Consider the following 23,679-nt stretch of genomic DNA (forward strand, 5'->3'; position numbering starts at 1 on the left):
GTTGGGCTGCAAAAAACCTCCCATGTTTTTATTCCACGTCTGCATGTCATTCAGCTAATTCATTTGGTCACTGATTGACATGTACTGTTAATGCCTTCAGAGGTTCTTTTTAAAAGCTCTGCATTCTGTTATGCAATTGTCGTATTAAAGAGAAACAAGGGAAAAAATGAAGAGCTCTCATTACAACTGGCAATCTGCTTTTAGCAGCACACCCAAAATGATGTGAGTCATTCAGTGACCTCTATGGCAGAAATCAGAGAATTGAGATGGGAATGCTTCTTGTGCCACTCCACAAGAAACCAAAGGGAACAAAAAGCAATAACAGTAATTTTGTGCTCAGAGCAACCTCCCCTACAATCTTGACATCTTGATGCAGCGAGGCTTTAGATTCTAAGAGACATGATTATTACTCTATGCATTATAAATAAGAAAATAATTGGCTCTTTCACTTGCAGATTTATGTTAATGCCCTAGATATCTATTAAATTAATTGTGTGCCCTCCAAATATTGATTGGGGATTAAAAGGTAACTTTTCTTCATTGTGCAGGAAGTAAATTATGCCAATAGGGAAATTTCCCTCTACAGATTAGATCCAATGATCCCTGCTTGTAAAATTAAAATAGTCACTTTAAGTGGATAAACCATGCTCATTTAAAGAGAAAAATGCAGTTACATAATTAAAATGAAAAGACTACCCAATATGTATGGATAATGTAATTACTGGAAGCCACAGGCTTGTATGTAGCCATTCAATTTGGATCCCTGTTTCCTTCCTTTCCCTGAGCTACGTATTTGTCATCTCTGAAACACTTGTCTGCGGTTGACACTATCTTTGCTGCTCCTTGCTGAAAATCTTAATCATGGGTCCCTGTCCTCATGCTTTAGCTATAATAATCTCATTTGCATATTTGCTTAGGTCCAACCTCCCAAGCTTTCTCTGACTTGAGAAGCAGAGCTCATCTTTTTGCCAAATGGGAAGATGTGCAATAATTCCTCTCTCCTTTCCAAATCCATTAAAAAATTTCTTTAGTACGCAGTGTCTTTAGTAATAATTTTGTCTTAAGTCTTCTAATTCCTTCACTTTCTTCCATGGAAACGCTGACCTTTGGAATTGTCAAAACCAAGAGTTACAGAAAGAAGATCAAACAAATTGCTCTGTGTATCACATCTCTTTCATTCACCCAGACAAACAAGAAAGCTGATTCTCAAATATGTTGTGCCAGTTCCAGTTGGAACCTCATCAAGTATGAAAACCACAGGTGCAACCATGAGATTATGCCTCCATTTTATCCTGTCTGCAAACTTTCTAAGTAAACCCTGCTACAACCCCAGCTCTAGAGGTCATAGTCAAAATTCTGCTGTCCATGAAAGGGAAGTCTATGGAGAAACCCATATTCTTGGCTTTGGAGGCTTCTGTCTGAGACAGCTTATGAAAATTTGTACCTTCAATATGACTTGATGTAAACATGTTTAGCTAAAGACAGTTCCATGGAGACTGGATAAGTGCTTTTCTCTCAAATAGGTAGGTTATTTGTCCATTAAACTACAGCCAGTTTATGATCTTGGGTCTTATATTTTTGTCATCTCTGCCAATACTTGTGATGGTTGCACAGGGCTAATTTGAAAAATAATAGTTTTCAGTAAAAGAAATAAAAGTAGAGGAAAGGTCATACAGGAAAATGGACGGTGGGAAATACTCTCAATTCAATGCAACATGCTTCCATCCAGCAGATACTTAGCACTTCAGCTGTGCCAAACACAGCCCTTGCCCTCAGGAAACTTCCAGTTTAGTTGGTAGAGATAGATATTAGAAAAAGTAAACATGTAATATATAACAAAAATTATGGTGCAATTCAAGAAAAAAGACTAAGGTTACTGTGAGAAGGACTAGCCAGGGTCCAATTTAGATAAGGGGGAAGGTCTCCCTGAGGAAGTGAAAGTTATGCTGCACCTCCAAGATGAGGAGGTGTTAGCCAGGCAAAGAATGAAGCAGTAGAGAACTCTGGAGGCCCTGAGGCAGCTGAGCCCGGCTGGTTGCAGGAGCTGAGGAAAGGGCCGAGCCGCTGGAGAACCGGGAATGAGCTCAGTGCAAAGAGCAGACACAGACAGAGCCAAACGGTGCAGGGTAGTGTTGGCCATGCTAAGGGCTCTGGATTTTATCCCAGGTGGAATGGGAAACCTATTTAATATTTTAGACCAAGAAATTACTTGATATGATTTATATTTTTAAAAGATCACCGTGGGGAGGTTGTATTTTAGAGGGCAGGGAATAGGAATACAGTTTATACCAGACTGGCTTAGACTAGCCAGGATGGAAAGAGGTGGATGGACCCATATTTAATTCTGGAGGTTGAATTTATAGTATTTAGAGATGAAATGAATATTTGAGTGAGGAACAGTTAGTCATCGAGGATGAGTCCAATGTTTCTAGGCTTAAACAGTTGGGTGCCTGGCAGAGCTATCTTTGGAAATGGGAACAATCACAAGAGGAACATGTTTGGGTGTCAAGGTAGAGGGGTGGCAAGACCAGAACTGTTTGGCATAAACTGAATCTGAAATGCTTGTGAGACATCCAAATGGAAAAGTCAAGTAAGTCCACAGTTCAGAAGAGAGTGCTGAGCCGAGGATGCAAGTTTAGAAATTGTCAGTATAAAAACTGAAGGTCATGGGAATAGATGTGATCACCCAGAGAGAGTGGAATAGAGAAGAGAAGTCAGGGAAAAATGTTGAAAACCTCCAACATTCAATTCAAGATTAGGTAGAAAATGAATGTCAGCAAATGAGCCTGAGAAGAAACAGCCAGAGGTGTAGGAAACAAACCAGGAGAGTGTGATGTTAGACTCCTCAAAAAAAGTGGGTGATTAATAGTTTTTAATGCTATACGTCTTCCAGTGAGACAAGGGACTGACCCAGCGAGGCACGGTTCTGGTGGAGAGGTGGGGTATGAAAGAATCAGAAGAACAAATCTCCATGTAACTGAGAGGAAATGGGATGGACTTTTGATAGGAGCAGGGCAGTGTCTTACAGCAACAGGAGGGAAGGGGAGGCAGGAGTGAAGATAAAAGCAGTTGTGTGGATGTGGTAGTGGGGAGATTAGATTTTCCTGTTAGAAGCCAATTAGCCATGCACTAGGGAAATAAAGACGAATAAAATCCAGAATAAGATTCAGGTTGTTCACTCAAGAAATTAGGAAGACAGAAAACTTATCATCATCATCCTCATATTATCTACTATTATAAATTCTGTGATAGAAATAATTGTAGAATATTAGCGGGGAGTGGGGAGGAGGGGAGGGGCAAAAACCCACCTAACAGGTACAATGAACACTATTTGGGAGATGGGCACATTTATAGCCCTGACTCAAGCCATGTAACAAAAACATTTGTACTCCCTTAGTATTTTGAAATTAAAAAAAAAAAGTGGAAAAAACAAAGAAATGATTGTAGAATATTAAGGGAGAAACTTATAAAATGACAGCACCAGTGAATTGTTATAAGTTATGTATATATAATGTAATACCTAGAATAGCCACTGAAAAGCTATACAAAGAGATTCAAACAAAAACATTATAGATGAATCAAAATGGAATTCTTTAAAATGTTCAAGGAACCCACAGAAAGTTAGGAAAATAAATGAAAAAAAAAAAACCAAGGAGAACAAACAGAAAACAAAAAATAAAGTGGCAGACTTAAGCCTTAACATATCAATAATTACGTTAAATATAAATGGTCTAAATACATGAATTAAGAGACAGAAATTGGCAGAGTGGATAAAAATAGGACTTAACTATATTCTGTCTATAGGAAACTAATTTCAAATATAACAATATAGGTAGGTGAAAATAAAAGAATAAAAAGTTACATTATGCAAGCATTAATCAGAAGACAGCAGGAACAGCTACAATGATATCAGAAAAAGTGACCTCAGAGCAAAGAAAATGACCACAGAAAGAGTGGGACATTACATAATGATAAAAGGGTCAATCTACCAAGACATAATAGCAACTCTAAATGTATATGTCCGAAATAATAGAGCTGTATAATATGTGAAGCAAAACCAACAGAATGGAAAGAAGAAATAAAAATAGACAAATCTGGAAAGAAGAAATAAAAATAGACAAATCTATAATCTTAGCCAGAGACTTTAACACCTCTCTCTCAACAATGGATGGAGCAATTAGCCAGAAAGTGAGAAAAGATACAAAAGCATTCAACAACATCAAACAACAGAAAATAACTGATATTAATAGAACACTCCACACAACAACAGCAGACTACACATTCCTTTAAATGCCTATAAAACGTATACCAATATAATATCTTGGGCTATAATAAATCCTCAACAAATTTATAATTAAAATCATACAAAATATGTTCTCTGACCAGAATGGAACCAAACTAGAAACCAATAAAAGTAAAATCTCTGAAATTAAACAACACACTTCTAAATAATCCCTGAGTTAAAGAAGAAATTTTATTGAACTGAGTGACAATGAAATACAAATGAAATGTCAAAATTTGGGGATAAAGCTGCGGCAATGCTGAGAATGAAGTGTATAGCACTAAATGTTTACATTATAAAAATTCAATAATCTCAAATCAATAATCTAAGTTCCCTCAGAAACTAGAAAAACAGCAGAAATGTATCCAAAGCAAGCAGGAAGGAAAAAATAAAGATATCAATGAAATTGAAAACAGAAAAACTAAACAGAGAATATCAATGAAACAAAAAGCCAGTTCTTTGACAAGATCAATAAAATTGATAAACCTCTAGCAAGACAAAAAAAAAAAAAAAAGAAGACAAATGATGACTGTCAGTAATGAAACAGAGGGCAACATTATAGCTCCTGCAATCATCAAAAGGACAATGAAGGAATAATACAAACAACTCTATACACATAAATATATAGAGTAATTACTTGGAGAGCATGTATTACCACAACTTACCCAGTGTGACATAGATAATCTGAATAGCCCTATAACCATTAAGGAAATAATTTTTTTTTAAGTTTTAAAAATCACCAGCCCATATGGTCTCACTGGAGAATTCTGCCAAAGAAGAATTAACATCAATTTTTACACAATCTCTTCAAGAAAAGAAAAGAGCTGGGGACACCTTCTAATTCATTTTATAAGGCCAGTATTAGCCTGATAGCAAAACTAGACAAAGACAGTAAAAAACAGAAAACTTCAAACCAATATACCTCACGAACATAAAAAGGCAAATGTGTGACAAGGATGTGGAGCGAGTGGAATTCTCTTACATTGCTGGCCAGAGTGTCAGTTGGTACAGCCATTCTGGGAAATGGTTGGAGACAATCTACTGGAGTTGAACATGCCCACACCCTACTGCCCAGCATTTATACTCCTGAGCATAGATCAACAGACATGTTCCCATATGTTCAACAGAAGACCTCTACAGGGATGATAATAACAGCGCTATTTTAATAGAGTCAAATATCCACATGTTCATCAGCAGTTGAATAAGTAAATTATGGGATACATACATAATGCAATATGATAACAGCCATGAAAATGAACAAACTTCAATTATATGAAATAGAATCAACATAGATAAATCCCACAAACAATGTTGAGCAAAAGTAGTGAGATACAAAAGAGTACATGCTGTATAATTCCACCGATATAAAGTTCAGAAACAAGCCATGTTACTCTATGGTGTTAGAAAACAGGAAAGTGGCTATTCTTTTTGGAGAGTGGCAACTGGAAGGGGACATGGAGGCACCTGGGAGGCTGGTTGCATCTGTATCTTGATCTGGGTGTTGGTTACATGGGGTTGTTTTATGGACATTCAACAAGTTGCATACTTAGGGTACGTGTCCTTTTCTCTATGTATGTTGCATTCAGTTATAAGTTGATAATCATGAACATTTTTTTTGTCATTTATAAAAGTTTTTATTGTTTCCATAAATAATATAAAAGCAAAAAATGCCTAATAGATCTGGTGACATGAAGATGATGGGTAACCTCGAGTTCTGAGGAAGAGGCAGGCTTGGGGGATCTAACCCTGATTCCAATTTTACAAATGAAGACATTGAAGCAGAGAGCAGCAGTTCAGGGGCCGGGCCAAGGTTGCAAAGCCGTATGTAACAGAGCAGGGATTTGAACCCCTGGTGCAGGGCTGCCGTGCTCTTAATCACTAAACTAGACTGTCTCTTAATCTTTAAGAGCACAAAGGCAATGAGGAGAAAAGGAAACATTAGACAGGAGTGTTGAAACACACAAGAGTCTGAGGCTGTCTGAGGAAGGGCAAACAGGCGTAGCAACTTGAAGCTCTTATGGATATATCTTTATTACAGTGGCTATACAGGCTAGTGGAACCAATATTCACAAAGATAACCAGATATAATGTAAGAAAAGGTTAAGGATCTTAGCATACTGTATTATGTTTATAGAGGCGGGAGGTTTTCTGGGAAAGATTTTGGGTTTAAAGGACAAAGTCTGATTACATCTGGATCAGAACAGAGAATAAGATATAAAACTATCCTCATATAGCTATCTGATCTTTGACAAAGCAGACAAAAACATACACTGGGGAAAAGAATCCCTATTTAATAAATAGTGCTGGGAAAATCGGACAGCCACATGTAGAAGACTGAAACAGGATCTGCACCTCTCACTACTCACAAAAATCAACTCATGATGGATAACAAACTTAAACCTAAGGCATGAAACCAGAAGAATTCTAGAAGAAAATGTTGGAAAAACTCTTGTAGACATCAGCCGAGGCAAAGAATTAATGAAGAAGATCCCAAAAGCAATCACAGCAACAACAAAAATAAATAAATGGGACCTGATCAAATATATACCTGGAAAAATAATTTATTCGAAATGTTTAATTATCTCACAATGTCAGAGGAATGAAGTATGTCTATGTGTGCTGTATGTGTGCACAAGCTATACTCTTTCAGGGAAAAATAATATGTTGGCCTTAGAGAGAAAAAAATCATTAGTCTTTTTTTAAAGGATGGGAATTATAATTTTGTGATTAGACCAGGGTATGATTATAGGCCCAAACAGGACAACTTAATATAATTAGTGTTGAAACAATAACTAGTTTTAAACTCCCATATACAAAACCACTATTTGGAGTCTTAATTAGAAAAAAGGGATTACTGAATAAAAATGAGTCATTCTGTCAGTACCTTTTATTGCAAAAATAGAAAGGTGTATACACATAGGGATTAAATGCAAGAATAAAATATATGACCTGTATATTCACAATACAATATTATCAATGAGTACAGATTGGAAGGGAATAGCTAATAAAGCAAAAGGAGTCAACTAAAAGTTCTCACTGCCTTAGAGAACATGTATCACTAATAATGTGTTTTTTTAAATTGAGTTTTCATTGGAAGTATTTCCTGGAAACAGCTCATGAAGTTATTTCCAAATTAAGAAAGGTTTGTAGATTGAAATAGTCTGTGAATACTTTTTATAATATGAAGTACACACAATTTATATGTTTGATATGACTTAAGCCATAATGTGCCTATTTGAGCTGCTCAATGGGGAAAAACACAAAGAGATGAAGTCATTTGTTTATAGTCACACCGACGAGGGACCAAAATGAGGAGAGAAGCCATTCTACATTTCTGCTGAGATTGTTGTTTTGTGGGTATCTGACTGCCCTGATGTGTACCCCTAGAAACAAATTAATCAATCTCTAAAAAAACTCAAAGCTGAGTGGCTTTCCTTACACCATTAACCTTCCTTCACCGGGTTTCCTCTGCTTGCCAGTCTGGTTTCCAGACTCCTCAAGCTCTTCTCCCACCTTTGGTGCCTTGGTTTCTCCACAAGGCAAGCAACCTCTTCTGTGACCTCACAGGCATGCTCTGCTCAGACACTCTTCCTTAAAATTTTCGTTTGACTTTTATTTCACCTCTGCCTATTCTCTCTGTACATTATTTGTATTTGCACGTCTAGATAGCGAATCATCTGCGTAGCATTTCATGATACCTTTGTATTAAGTTTACCATTTCAAAATCAACTGAACAGCAAAAGTATTTTACATTGCATACAAAAATGACTTATTAAAAAAAACTCTCTGTATTGTCTTTCTACCCATCCCATTTATCCAAACTTGACAAAATACAACACAGGTGATGAGAAAAAAGAAACAGAAATGTAGGAAAATCTGTCTTTAGTGTTTTTAAACTTGCTTTGAAATACAAACATTTCCTGAAATACAGAAGTGAAAGTGATGAATGTTAGGTGGATATTTTTTCACCTTAACTGACTTATCAGAAGAGTATTTATAACCCCCTGACTGATGTCTCGAGCTGATAAATCAACACCAAGGGAGAATATTTCAAGCACATTTATCATTTAAGACAAACAGCATGATTATTTTTTATTCATCATTTGAGCTCACCTCTACGTTTGCTCCTTCTCAATGTTAATAATATCTGTATAAGACTGCTCAATATTTAATGTTACAGCTTGCATGTTGCATGCTGATGAGGTGAAGGTCACATGTTTGATCTGCAGAAGGCCAGTTAGCTTTGCCAAAAAGAAAAAAAAAAGGCTGTATTTCACAGCGAAGCCTGATACTAGTCAGTTTCCTTGTAACACTCATTGTTGGTCTCAATGTCATAAAGATCATAGAATTAAAATTTTAAGGGAAAGTAAGGTTAAGATCTTTTAATGGACTGGCCCAACTGCACAGAGGCTCATAATTAGCAGAAAGCCCGGCATCCTCGAGGACCACACTTCAGCTCAGTTAACACCCAGCACAGTGCACTGGGTCAGTGCTACCTGTGTCACATCCAAAGGACAGGAACATAAAAGAGAATCTTACCTGTTCATTCTCTTCTTCATCACTACTTAGCTTAAGGTCATCTTCTAGCATTCTGAAAAGAGGAACAAAGAGGTACAGAGACTTAGAGGATTCGAAATAATTCAGCAACAAAATATCACCTTTATTAGAGCAACATTTCAGTAATAAGTCTATTTGATTTCCTAATTTTTTTTCTTTCCCTTTTATGCACTTTTCCACTGATGCACTTAGGAAACAGCAGACAGTCACATCATAAAAATGAACCCTCACAACAGTCATAGGCTAAGATGGGCAGTCTCCAGAAGATGCTGTATTAGTGGGGAAATTATACTTAACAATAATTTATTGTATATTTCAAAATAGCTGGACAAGAAGAACTGTAATGTTCCCAACACAAACAAAAGATAAATTTTTGAGGTGCTGTATATCTTGATTACCCTGAATTGATCAATATACATTGCACACATATATCAAAATATCATAATACCCCCCAAATCTGCACAACTATGATATAGCAATAAAAAAAAGAGATGCTGTTTTAAAAACACAGAACCAAGTAGGGGCTTTTTCCTGGGTAGTTTTAACTCCGTAATTACTTGTTTAGTGTTTTTCATGTTCCAGGTGTTGTGCGGTGCCCCAGTACCTGCCTGGGAGGCTTTCATGGTAAAGAGAATTAGGGAACAAGTAGCACTCTGCTGAGAGCCATAGAATAATAACTGGAGTGGTGAGCAACAGAGGCTTAGGCCTTCCAGCCCTCAAAGAGCTGGAGAAGACATCATCCCCAAGATCCTACTGAGTGCGGAAAGCCAAACAGGAAGGAGCTTCATGAAAAGCCCCTGAAGGCAACTCCCAGCCCATCCGGGTCCCTCTGATTTGTCCTGGCACAGGCAGTGGGGAAACATACTTTTGGGTCCATAAACATTAAAAGTAAAAAAAAAAAAAAAAAAAAACGAAACACAAATTCAGGTCTTATTATTTGTGATGATGATAAAATTGTATTCTTTGTAGCACTGCCATATTGTTTCTTTAGAGAAGAGTAGTTTTCACATTAATTAATTTCAAAAGCAGTCTTACTCAGAAGCATATTCTATCAAAGCACATTACATAAGGAAAGTCACTCTGCCAGGGAGCAAGGGATGCCTGCTTCGGAGGGACCCTGGGGCTCTAAGGCATCGGTACAAAGGCCTCACTATTTTCCTTGAAGCCAACTTCCGAACACTGTCCCCTAAAATGTACCTACTGACCTTTAAAAGCCAATTATATGCCTATCATCAATACATGCCTCTGAATATTTGTATGTGTCATTTCAGACACTTGGGGTGAACTGGGGTAAGTCACTTAATTTCTCCCACCCCCATTTCTTCACGTGTCAAGTGAAGGGTTTTGCTGAGCAATCTCTAAGGTCCAGTCCTGCTTTAGATTCCATAAGTCTACAAAATAAATTTGCTCCCTGCATTTCATCAAGTAGAAAAACCATTTGTTCTAGAGAACACAACTGAGAGATCTCTAAGTTGTTTTGGTGTCTTGTTAAAGACTTTACCATTAGGACACCAAATCTGTTTCCTCACAGACTCTTGCTAGTCTCCCAGTACTGAGAGGTACATTCCTTCATTATTTAAACCATAAGCAAACCACCAAAACACCAGCAGACTGTGGAGCTTCACCCCCAACTACCCTGCACATCTGGCATGCCATTCATTTCCTTAACTTCACAAACGCATCGCTTGGCTTCAAAGAGATAAGACCTCTTGGTGATTCTTTAGAATATTCATTGTTTGGGAATAACCTAGGGAAGGGGCTCTGTTTTCTTCGCCCTTGGGTCCCCAGTGACTAGCACAGTGATCGTATAGTGTACAGTACCAGTCTGTTGGCTGGGTTGAGGCACCTTTTCCAAGACTATTTTCCTACCAAAAGGCACAAATGCCTTTCTGATGAAAAAGACCAGAGAAGGACAGTTTCTTGCCTCCACCCCTCACCCTTTGTTTTGGGGTAAACCTCCATTGCAATTTGGTTTAATCTCAAGGGCTGCCCAGCAAGCACTGGGTGCTCTCAGTATGGGTGGTCTTGCTGGTGGGCAGGGAAAGGGGGGAGAAAGGACACATACAATCACAGTTAACAAACCCTTGTTGTCAGAAGGAAGTCACGTGACTGGGAAGTTTAATCTTTATATGGACAATAGGTATACAAACTTGAAGGTCACTGTTGACTAGAGCAAGAAAGCCCAACATGCCCCAAAGTAAGGGATCTTAGCTTGGCTGCAAACCAGCCGTGTGACTTGGTCACCACATGAGGCTGGCATTGCTGAAAGTCACCTCAACAGCAAAACCCGTGTGTGAGGTTCTCTTTTAAGGTAGGGAGTGAAGCTTATTTCTGTTTATTTTAAGCATGTGCTAGATGTGTCAACACAAACACACGTCTGTTTGGATCACATACTGCCCCGCATACCCTGCTGATCCTGGAAAAGTCGCCCCTCTGGGACTTAGTGTTCGTCCTTTCCCTAACGGGGCTCACCTACCTCATCACCATTTCTGGAAGAAAAGTAGTCAGGGATCCACGTTGCTTTGTGAATAGGAATCACTCTATCACTGAATTTACCTCTCTCATATTTAAAAAAAATGAATTTATTGTGTTTCTGGCTGAGTTCTAAAAACAAAGGATCACATGTAAAAATATTTTGTATTTAAGAGAGCCTTCAAGAGTTCAAACCCAACTGAACGTCAGAATATGTCAAAATATGAGAAAGTGGCAATGGAAACATGAAATTGAACAGCTAATACAAACATTCCCACAGCAACCCTGGGTGATGCTATTCCCAAAACAGGGGATCACAGAGCTGGGACAGACAACCATGGCCACACCATACCCCAAGTCCCAACAGACACACGGGCACACTCGGTGCTGGCGGAGAACATGAGCTCTGCTTTGTTCTGATGGTCGCAGGCAGACCCCTGAGACTCAACCCTGGAAGCACGGTGCTTGTTCCCTTGCACTGCATTCTTCAAGTCTGGTTCAACATTCACAAAGAACTCCATTTTTAATGCAGAACATATCAGAATGGCCTCTTAGAGAGCCTAGGGAGGGGCTGAAGTTCACAGCTGAACAATGACACATGGTTGGAAAGGAAAGAGAAAACCCATGACACCCACAAGATCACTGGGACTCTCCATATTTGGCGTGTGGCCAGCAAATGGCAGGTGCAGCTTCCTTCACCTGAACACACAAATGGCATCACTGTGGCTGTGCGCCTGGCCCACTCCCAGTCCCTGGAGTTTTTATCATCTATTTATGAAAGGAAATAGATTGGCACAGGTATATTAAACAAATGAACAGGAGTGTTAGTAAAAGGAAGATGCAAGTTAAGTGTTGGTTAGGCTACTGCGGGTGGCATCTCTGTTTTTGAAAAAGGCAGGCAAAGACTCTGGCCATCTAACGGCCTGGCCGAGGGCAGAGTCTGGGGTTGGGCGCCTGCACGCAAGGGTGTCACACCTGGCCTGCAGAGGCACCTGCCACACCCCTAAACCCTGAGCATCTCCAGGCCATCCTCCTCCCCCAGCCTTCCCTCTGCCGGGCTGCCTCCCACCCAGAGCCAACCCTGTCATGTTCGCTTAGCTCTCTCCCTTCACATCCCCTCAGAGCCCTCCCAGGGGGTGGCACCCCCGACTCACAGCAGCAGCCCTCATTGTTGAAGGGGAGGTGGGCACTGTGGGGGAGCAGCCGGCCGCCGTGGTCAGAGCACAGACCCAGGGGGACCCTCGCTCTACCGCTCCACAGCCCAGGGCCCTGGCACCTGCCTCAAGGGGCTTCCCTGAGAACTCATCACGTCGTCCTTAGAAAGTGCTTAGCCCAGGACCTGGCACAGAAGGAACATTCAACCAGTGTTCATTTTTACTAATATTCCCTTTTTACCTAGGAGGGAACCAGGCCTCAGAGTGTTTATTAAGGAACTTGTCTGGGTAAACGAGTTGAGAGACTTTGAGATGTCTTTGTAATAGTGCATCAAACTAAGCCATTTGTGCTTTCAGGCCATTTTGAAAAGAAAGGATGACATTCCCTAGGGACCACGGAGGGAGAATATATTTTAGGTTATAGCTGCTGTCAGTTGGTCTGACGTGGCTTTATGTTGACAGAAGATGGCAAACATGCCTGTCAGCCCCTGTGCACGCAGATGTCTGCCCTGGGAGCCAGTGGTCGGCCAGGGGTCCCTCAGCAGGGAGGACCTGCTGCCAGGGGACAACGGGACATTGAAGTAAAATAGACAACAGAATTGAGCTTTTTGAATAGAGACCAGAGAGCAGAGGTGCAGTCTGAAGTGCAGATGAACCTGGACCACATGGCCTGCATGCTTGAAGAGCTGTCAAACTGCTGTCAGGCACTCTCCAAGTCAGCGCCTCATGGAGACTTTGCAGTGGAGTCTGTACTAGGTAACTGAGGGTTGTGATACTTAAAGGACACAAGCAAAAATTTTTAACATGCGATTAAGTGATTGATAGCTGGTGCCTACAGTGTTGGGGCCCAAAATTTTTCCGGAAGCAGCAACAGCAGCCTGCCCTTGACAGATGGTCGGCTGCTTCCAACACTCATCTGTATCCCACACAGGTACTGCAAACGGGCACTTTACCTTCAGGTGTAATGGCAGCCATTTCACAGAGCGCTGGTTTTTAATTAACAGGATTTCCCTTGAATTACTTGCCATTTGGGACCCTTAACAGATCTGAATCCTTTAGTCCTTTAAAGTTCATTTCATTTGGCTTTATCTTAATGGCTTTTTAAAAAATCTGAGTTCTAATTGGGCTGTTTGATTTTCAGATTTGTTTCTATAGCTGGTGCTGCTACTACTATCTTCACCTATGTGAGATTTAAAGCCAAAGACAAATGTTTATGAATCCCCATTAAACAAATTCATATATGCAAATATCTGTTCTAGCGAGCAGCACTGCATGATAGCCTGCCTGTTCCTTATGCAAGAGCACCCCTCTGCAGGGATTCCCCAAGCCATCATCGCTAGTGCTTACAACACAGGAGGGAGACTTATACAACTCATTCATTCTTTCTGAAGTTGACTGCTCTGTCAGGGTCGGTGCCACCATCTGCCTGGGGTTATTTTCATTAATAAGTGACCACCTTCCTCTCTGCATTTGTTCCGAAGAACTTAGCTCCTGCCATTCCAGTGAACTGGGAACTGGGAAGCTAGCACAGGCTCATGCTACATCTGGGGCACAGATGAGCTAACTAGTCTGAAGGCAAATGACGAAATCAGGAACAAAATGAAGGGGTGGTCTACTTGACCTAAGCGTTTCCAACTCTGATGTCTTCAGATACAGAAATCTCTACATCTTGTCTTAATGGCTTTTTTAAAAATAGGAAGCAATTTAGGTTCACGGCGAGATGGTGTTTGCTCACATACATCTGCTTCCCGGACTCCTTCTTCTCGTTGCCAGTGGAATTGTAAATGATCTTCTGATTCTGCCATGTTCAACCTGCGGTGAAGGTGCACTGTCTCTCTTCTGTTTAGGAGCTTTTTTTTTTTTTTTTTTTTTTTTTTTTTTTTTTTTTTTTAGGGACAGCAACTTCCAATGGCCCTTTTTACCACTTACATGCTGAGTCCACCTACTACCTTCTACACGGGCCCATGTTCCCTGGGGGACAGTGTCTCATTTCCTACCTTGTAAGACCCTCAAAAAAGCCAACCTCATTTAGGCAACCTGCCAACCCCTGGTGAGATACGGGAAGACTGTATGTCTTCAAAATCTCAATCAACTGCCTTTCCTGATGGTACCCATATCTATATATCCATATAGACTAGAAATCAAAGAAAAATGAAAATCAACACTAATAAAAGCAAACAGGGGTACTAGAGTCTGGAGTGGTGGAATGCATTTTGAAATGGCAGCTGCCAGGCTGGCCAGCATTTTAGTCTGAATTCTGTCGCTAGCTAGCTCTGTGAACTTGGGTGAATCATTTACCCTCTCTGGACATCATTTCCGCATCTCTAGAGCAAGAGCTGGATAAATGACCTCTATATCCTCTCATTGGTCTGAATTCCATGGCTCTGTGCCTTTGCCAATGGGTAGAAAGTTCAGGAAGACATTTGGAGAAGGAACATTGCAGATGATCCCATACGACTCAGCTGAAAGTAAAATGAATGGGTTGGAATTTGAGTAAATGGTACCAAGATGCAATAGAAGGCTGGAGCCCTGGGTGAAGCCCTCATTTTCTCACATCAGGTGAAACATTCCAAATGGTTGTTCTAGGAATTAAATAGAAAATGGATGTGGCAGTGCTTTTAGTCATAGAGTGCTATGTAAATATACAGAGTGTTTGACCACTTTATGAAGATTTTTCCCATGTAATACGGTATGCAGGACAAAACCTCACCCTCAGGCTCTACTCCAGTAAATCTGCAATCCTGAAGAAGCTTCCCTGAAACCAAGAGCAAAGGCTATAACCAGACAGTATCCTAGTTTTCCTGCACAGGGTACAGCAACTACTGAATTGGGAGATAGGGCCAGTTTGAGACCCAGGAAGTGTTCATTCCTCTGTTGTAAACTAACCAATTTGGCCTTAGTACTTGTAGACTATTCCCTATTATAGTGAAATGTGACCCACAAACTCATGTCTAAGAGCTTTTTGGTAGTTTAAAAAAACTTTTTTTTCTCTTAAGAAGACCTCTATAAATAAAATCAGATGACATATAAGTTGATCATCTCTGAAGATGCAGAAAAATCATTTGACAAAATTCAACATCCTTTTTTGATTAAAAAGCTCAACAAACTAGGTATAGAAGGAATGTACCTTAACAAAAGTCATATATGACAAGCTCACAGCTAAAATCACACTCAACTGTGAAAGACTGAAAACTCTTCCTCTAAGATCAGGAACAAGACAAGGACACCCAATCTTATCATTTCTATTCAACGTAGGACTGGATGTCCTAGCCAGAGCAATTAGGCAAGAGAAAGAAATAAAAGACGTCCAAATCAGAAAGGAAGTAAAATTATCTCTGCAGATGACATGATCTTATATATAGAAAATCCTAACCATAAAACCTGTTAGAACTAATAAACACATTCAGATGACATATCAGAAGATAGTGAACAGACTAACACAGCAATGGGCCAATGTCTCAAAGGATCTCTCACCAAGTTCTCTTGGTCCTGTTCCACACATCACCAGAAGTCTGTGTCCTCTCAAAAATCCCATTTCTACATAATCCTTTAATTCTTTCAAAAGGAACAGCTTGTTCCTGAACTCCACCATGAAGACGCATTTAGAAAGGCACGAAGTCACAACATACTCTTCGAGGTAATTGAAACAATAAGTGGGGCAGCTTGTGGGAAAAGAACGAAGTCATCTGGTATGAAGGTATACAGACAGCACTGCTGGAAACCACACAGCATTCACCAACCAGATACAGAAAGTACCAAAAAGAGAACTGTACCCCCACCAAATTTCAAGAGGCTAACTGCCCTAACTGTGAAAGTGAAGATTTCCCAACTAACCCTCTGAAAATAGTCCACACTTTTCAAATCCTTTCGTAGGCTAAGTGTGCTGAGTGCCTTATCTGATCACTCCCCAGGGAAAGTGAAGACTTTAAGAGTGCTCTGGGGAAAATGTCTACAAAGAAACATGTTCTTGGAGCAAGAATTGCTCAGATTTTCAGCTGCTGGGGTAAAGTTAGAAGCTCGTTGGGAGCTTCAGGAGTAAAAGTTAGGCCAATGATTCTCCAACCTGAGCCTGCATTAGAATCTCCTGTAAGACTCGTTAAAGGACCAATTTCTGGTCCCACTCCCAGGGATTCTGATTCAGTAGGTCTGGGGTGGGGCCCCTAAAATTAGCATTTCTTGTAAGCCCCCAGGTGATGCTGGTTTGCTGGCCCAGGGGCCACACTTTGAGAACCACTGGGCCAGGCCATAACCTCCTGCCCACATGGTGTGTTACATCTGGCATAGGCAACTGAAAGCAGGGAGTCTGTAAGAGGCTCTCTAGAGCCACCTCTGAGGGCATATTGGGGCTGTTGGACTGGGGTGTCCGAGCCCCTGACACCCAGACAATGCCCTGGTGTGTATTCCTAATGAGACCTCAACCACAGTACCTGCCCGCTCACAGGGCAGGATCCCAAAGAAAATCAGCGGCCTCTCCTCCCTCCTCTGTAGCTCTAAGAACTGCTGCTCGTGCATACAATCAACAGAGCCCAAGTCGCTGGAATACAAGTTCCATAAAAGCTATGTCCTCAAAAAGTATCTGGTTAGGAAGGGACAGAGACAAATAATCCAATGATTTTAACATGGCAGGATGAGCGCTGGAGCAGAGATATGCTCTGGATCCAGGGGGCTCAGGGAAAACTAGCTGGAGGAGGATGTGTCTGAGTTGTCTTCCAGGCCCTAGAGAGTCAGATAAAGTCAGGGAAAGACAGCCCACCCTACGGAAGGACAGCCAACTATGGAGTTCTTGGGGAATGTAGGTAGTTTATTTTCTTCATTTCCATGGTTTTCTTCTTACAGATAATACATACATATGGCACAAAACTTCCCAAACAGAAAAAGATCCCAAGTGCAATGTCTTCCTTCCATCCTTGTCTCTACCTGCCCACTCCCCACTCTTGTCCTCCACAGGCACTACGGTTTGTAGTTTCTTACGCATTATTTCAGAGTTTCTTTGTGCATTAACAAGCAAATATGAATGCAACACATTAGGCCCATTAGAGTAAGTACAGGACATGAAAGAGCCACCCTGTGTGGTGAATGAACATAATGCTAACTGGACTCTTACTTGCTATGTAGGCAGCTTCTCAGAAGCCTCCCCCTGATCCCAGCCTTCTGCTATTCACATCCCTGTGTGAAGCCTTCCCCTGACCATGGGCTGGGCCAATGACTGGCCTCTATTGAAGAGGATAGGCAAAAGTGATGGGATGTCACTTGTGAGATTAGGTGACTTGCTGTCATGCATCCTTTTTTGTGTTCCTCAATGGCTTGCTCCAATGAAGCAAGCTGCCATGTGGGTGGGCTGCCCTACAGAGAGGTCCCCATGGCAAAGAACTAAGGACACGTCTGGACAACAGCCAATGAGGAGCTGAGGCTCCCAGCCCAACCATCACCAGAGTGAGCTCGGAAGCAAATCTCTGCCTGGTCAAACCTTAAGATGACTGTACCCCTTGACTGCAGCCCTGTGACAGACCCTGAGGCAGAGGACACGCCAAGCCACAAGCAGATTCCTGACCCACAGAAACTATGACATAATAGATGTGGTTTTAAGCTACTAAGTTTAGGGGTAATTTGCTAGGCATCAATAAGCAACTGATGCCAATGGATGGTAATAAACATTTAGTGTGTCCCTTCTTCAAGTCTGCTCCCAGTGGTTTGCCAAAGCATTCACAGTCACCATTCAAACTGCCCAACAGAAGCATAATGTGAGCCAAATTGGTCATTTAAAATTTTCTAATAGTCACATTAAAAAAAAATAAAAACTTCCAGGAGGCTTTATGTTTTCCCCACTCACACTATGCCCTCAGCCCCGTTCTGCTTCTTTTAGGATGGCAATCTGCTCTCTACTTCCTGCCCAACAGGGTACTCTGGACAAGCCTGTGAAAGTGAAGATCCTGGAAACTCAAAGTGTGGCGTTGCCGAGGAGAGAAAGGGAAGGCTTTGGTCATGCCCCACTGACTGTTCTTGGTGGGTATCGGGATCCTAAATGCCCATTTTGTCCCTGTTAAATCTGTTAGTGACCTATCCTGCTACTATTAATAATTCTGATGCCGCTATTTGCTTATGGCACAGCATTCTGCAAGGTACCTGTGAACTCTGGCTTCACAGTAGAACTGAGAAGTGGGGACTAACATGCAGCTGCAGGTGGTCCCCAAAAGGGGGATGCTCACGGCATTGGGTTTAGGAGCCGTGTCCTAGGAAAACAGAGCAGCGGGCGGCCTTGCAAACACATCTCGTAAAACTCCGACCATCTGGCAAGGGAAGTCTGTACACTTGTTCCTCTGATTTATCTCTTCCCCATTTCTCTTGGATGTAGTAAAGACACACAATAAATCACTAAAGTTATTTGAACTTTCCCAGTTTTTTAAAAAAATTCTGTTATCTTACAAAGTGTGCTGGTTGTTCTTTTCACTTGGAATTGTGATGCTAGCTAGGGGAGCTGGGCAGCCCAGAGGGACCTCTTTGTCTAAGACAACTGGGATGCTGGGCCCCCTTTCCTCAAACATCCTATGACTTTTTCCACCTGGAAATATGTAAGTGCCACACATGGTTTGTGTGATTGTGAAAATATGAAAACATTCCATCTTTTCCATTTAGGGCAATGTAGGCCACAGTTATGAAGTAGCCTTCTCTGAACATATTAGACTTTAAAATTGCTTCTTCCGGAAAGAATTACAAGGAAAGAGGGCTGTATCTGCTCTATCATTTCTATAAAAGAAACTGAGGCTTTAGAAAGAGTACTTTACCAGCAAGTGCTTTCTCCCCAAAGATGGTTTTAAAATTCCCGTCTTTGTTTGTTACAAGGGCTTCTAGAAAATTGGTTTCTGAACTTGATGTTCTTGGTGTTAAAGAAATGAGTTTCTAAGGCTGAATATATTCAAGTACAGTGTGTGAAAGAACACCCGCCTTTCTGGGGCAGACAGAAGACACGTCAGAGGATCCTGACTGGGAACATAAAGTTTTCTTGGCTGTACAGATTCAACGGTGGACATTTCTTGACTTAAACCTCTTTGCACCTAACTGAAGGGGAAATGAGATAGGTATGTGATTTATTTGGCTCAAGTCTGTGATGTTGAATATTAATTGTCGGGTTGCCTAGTCTGGTTGCTAACTAATGGTTTGCCTATTTAATTGATAACTTCTGACAGTAAATGCATTGAATCTAGAAGGGCTATACATATATTAGGTTAAGATTTGTTCTTTGGTTTGAAATATCAGTTTTTGCATTTCATGGCTGTTATTGACAAGTTAATTGCTAATAAAGTCCCCAATTAAGATATTTATCTGAACAGATAAACTGCTAGAGTTAGAAAAGAAAACGAAGCATAATCTCCTAATTAGCAAATTCACACACTTTAAGCTACAGCAACATTCACATGTTGCCTGAGTATGGCATAGCACACTGGTTTCTAAACTTTACTGCACACTGGACTCTCTGGGGGATATTTAAAAATACTGATGCCTGGCTCCCACTCCAACTCCATGCTCTGATGTAACAGATTTGGGGTGCAGTCTGGGCATCCAAATTTTTTCAAGTTCCCTAGGCAGCTGAGTCATGGGTCTTATCAACCAGAAATTCTGATTCACAGCAAAGTTTGAGAACCACTCTGTAACCCAGAGAGCTGGACTGAGTCACAAGACCTGCAGGTGATGAATAGCTCTGGACCTTGGATAAAGTCCCAAATTGTAAGTTTTAGTCTGTCCTTTAATAAAATGGATGATAGTCAAGACTCAAATGAGACAATAAAGAAGAAAGATGCTTGTAAACTGTAAAGCCTTACAGAGGTTCTCGGTGATGGGTTTAGCATTGCCTGGGGGTATTTTTAAAAATACTGATTCATGGGCCTTATCCCCATAGATTCTGGTTTAATTGGTCTTGGATTGGCCAAAGGCATCAAAATTTTTGAGAAACTGTTATGGTCTGAAGGTTTTGTGTCCCCCCCAGATTCGTATGTTGAAACCTAATCTCCAATGTGACAGTATGAGGAGATGAGGCCTTTGGCAGGTGCTTAGGTCACGAGGGCAGATCCCTCCTGCATGGGATTAGTACCTTATAAAAGAGACCCCAAAGCTCTTTCCACCTTGCAACCTTTCCACCTTATGAGGACCCAGCTAGTAGGTGTCATCTATGAACCAGAAAGCAGACTGGACTTCTAAGACTCCAGAACTGTGAGGAATACATTTCTGTCATTTTTAAGCTACACAGTCTAAGGAATTTTGTTATAGCAGACTGAACTAAGACACAAGTGTCCCAGATGAATCTATTCAGCCAGGTTTCAGAACCACTGCCTTAATTCTAACTGAACTATCACCTTCCTATTAAAGCCATCTCTAATCCGCAGGACAGAATTAGCCACTTATCTAACTTTGTACATAGCTAGTACATTGTGTTAGAGCTGTGTATTAACTCATCTGACTCCACCGTTGCCCCCATCTTCCATTTGAATAAGATATGCCTCAAGGGGAGGGGGTGTTTCTTCAATGCCCAGGATAAGGCATAACTTCATCATTGCTAATAAGTTAAGGAACCATCACGATGCATTTCAGAATGTTCCAATGGTTGTTTTCAAAAAGCATGGGCAGTGCCAGGGAACCTGAGATCACTTCCTTTAGCCTCCAGGACAAAACACTTAGGATTATATAGATTATCACACCAATTCTTTACATTAAGTGTCTTTCTATTTAATATACCTAGAGTGGTTTCTCTTCTCCAGATCAAACTCTGAATGATACATACAGTAAAGAGCATGAGCCCTGGGGTCAGAAAGCCTGATTTATTGATTTATATTCAGATTCTGTGACACATAGTAGTTGTGTGTCCTTGTGCAAAGAACTTAAAGTTGCTCTGCCTCAGTTTCCTCATCTGTGAAATGGAAATACAAGAATGCCTACCTCCTAGGAATGTTTTGGGAATTACATGGGGAAAATGCATAAAACATTTTATACAGTGCTTTGTATGTAGTATTTATTAATAAATATTCAACACTGTTACTGGCATTTTATTGCTCATTCCATCTTGTAACAGTAACTATGCTATAATTTAAGTCCATTTTACTTTTTCTAACAGAGAACATAAACTTCTTAATTTACTGGCCACCTCCAATGAGCACATTCTAGGTGCTAGAGATAAAAGTTGAAAAAGTCTTTGCCTTCAAGTGGTTCACTGTCTACTGGGGGAAGAGGCAGGAAAGTAACCTAGTGATGTGATAAATGTGGGAGCAGAGATCACCATCTTCTTTCCTTGTCAGACAATCCTGATCCTTTTATCTCTCCTTGTAGGTTTATTTTCCAGTCTTTAAGACACATATGTAGTTATCTTCTGTGTCTACTGCAAATTCTCCAATGTCCTTCCCAATTTATAGTCAAGTGTGGGACACAGTCCACTACATAGGCTACATCAGTATTAACTGCAGTGGGAGAATTACCTGCTTTAAGTTGGAAGTCAATAGTTCTGAGAATTAAGGCCTAAGACTCACAAATTAAAGCTTTTTCCACCTGAGCTCATTTAATTTCTCCTTCCCCAACCGTATGTCTTGAGGAACAGGCTTCTGCCTCCTCGTTCAGGACAGCCATGGGGTCATTTAAGATTCATAATGGAATTTTAACAACCTTGTCCTATGCTGTGTTGACCAAGCTGACCATCGGGCTTCTGTGACTGTTGGGGGGACCAAGCCAGAACTGGATCCTACAGAGACCCGGCCACCCCTCTCCCTCCAGGTAGTGCAGTCCCTGGAACATATGCCCTCAGGGCTTTCGACTGCTTCTGACTAGATGGAGGCTTTTATACTAATCCATTAATCCTCTCTGCTGCAAACATCATAAGCAGATCATTTAAACGTGAAGAGAAGGAAAAGACATCCATGTTCCACATTAAAGAAAAAGCATCCTATTAGCTATTTATTAAACTTAGAGATTGGTATATAATCCTCAAACTAAGGCATTTCCATGAATTCAGCTTTAATGCTACCACTTCCATAGCACTTTGCATATTATCTCTGATACTTCAGAATTTTTCATTATAAAACTAACCCAGGTGGTTTGAATATGTAAATCAGATAACCCCAATCTAAAAAAAACTCTCATATATACCAGGACTAACATATTCTTTTTCTTTTTTTAAAGTGATTTGAACTGAAAATTAGGCCACATATATTAAAAGTTCTAAACCCATTTTCAGGTACATACAACTAACTAGCTTTTACAATGGGAAACCTGATTACCCAGCCAACATGCTTCTCTACCTATCAGTTAATCCTACGGGAGTTGTTCATCGCATGGTGTCACGGAATGTGTCAAACAATCCATGCAAATCAAACCTTGCCATATCTATAGGTACAAAGGCTTGTCATTACCTGTGTAAAGTGGTTATAATTCTGGGCAAACAGATATTTTAAGTCCCAACAAAGCATTCAGATTCTTGACCAGGAAAAGCAGAATTCTTTCCAAATTACAGATCTCTATATATCTATACATATGCATTAAGACTGTCAGGGACATTCAATTGCCAAATTAAGTGGACATCTTTGTTGCCGTCTTGCTTGGTCACTCTAACTATGTGACATTTTGGAACTCCTTTTTTGAGATGCTCCTTGTACAGCTTCTTTGACTCTCAAGGTTCTCTTTACCTTTGATCTCCCCTTTCCTTTGGTGATTCTACTCCTTCTGGACACTCTTCAGAAGCTGCTGTCACCCTAGCATCCTGCCTCAGTTCTCTTCTCTTCTGCATCCTCTCATCACTTCATCCACTCCCAAGCATGACATCCACAACCGCTTCCTCCAAGTGTCAGCTCCACAGGGCCAACCACACCTGGGCATCTCTGCACTGTGGCTTCCTGGACACTAGGGCCCACATGTCATCCCACTGGGCATCTTTAGTATCTAGCAAAATGCCTGGCACATAATTACCACACAATAATGTGGAGCGTGGACGTGCCTCCGCCTTGCTTGACCCAAAACCAGAACCCAACGTTCACTCCTGAATTCCGCTTCCACCAACCTAGTCATCTGCACGAGGGTTTTGACTTCCTCTCTCCCTCCCTGTGGACAACAGAATTCCTAACGCTGTGCGGCCTATTTCTCTAGCTGTCTTTGGAACCTCTCTGTCTTCACCTCTCATGATGCTGTAGTTCACACTCCAGCTCTCACTGTAAGAGCTTACTATTAATAACCCCCTCTCTC

The 23,679-nt window shown here is 40.9% G+C and overlaps 1 protein-coding gene across 4 annotated transcripts in view; it reads right to left on the bottom strand.

Annotated features, from left to right (window-relative positions):
- The window catches only part of AFF3 (AF4/FMR2 family member 3), a 552,172-nt gene that overhangs the window by 99,890 nt on the left and 428,603 nt on the right, over window positions 1–23,679 (bottom strand). For all 4 annotated transcript variants that reach the window (XM_045550236.1, XM_045550238.1, XM_045550237.1 and 1 more), the window contains one exon: window positions 8,822–8,873. In XM_045550236.1, coding sequence (XP_045406192.1) covers window positions 8,822–8,873 — 52 coding nt within the window. The remainder of the gene's footprint in view (window positions 1–8,821; window positions 8,874–23,679) is intronic.

Source organism: Lemur catta, chromosome 4, assembly GCF_020740605.2.
Source record: "Lemur catta isolate mLemCat1 chromosome 4, mLemCat1.pri, whole genome shotgun sequence".
In the NCBI taxonomy this organism is placed as follows: domain Eukaryota; kingdom Metazoa; phylum Chordata; class Mammalia; order Primates; family Lemuridae; genus Lemur; species Lemur catta.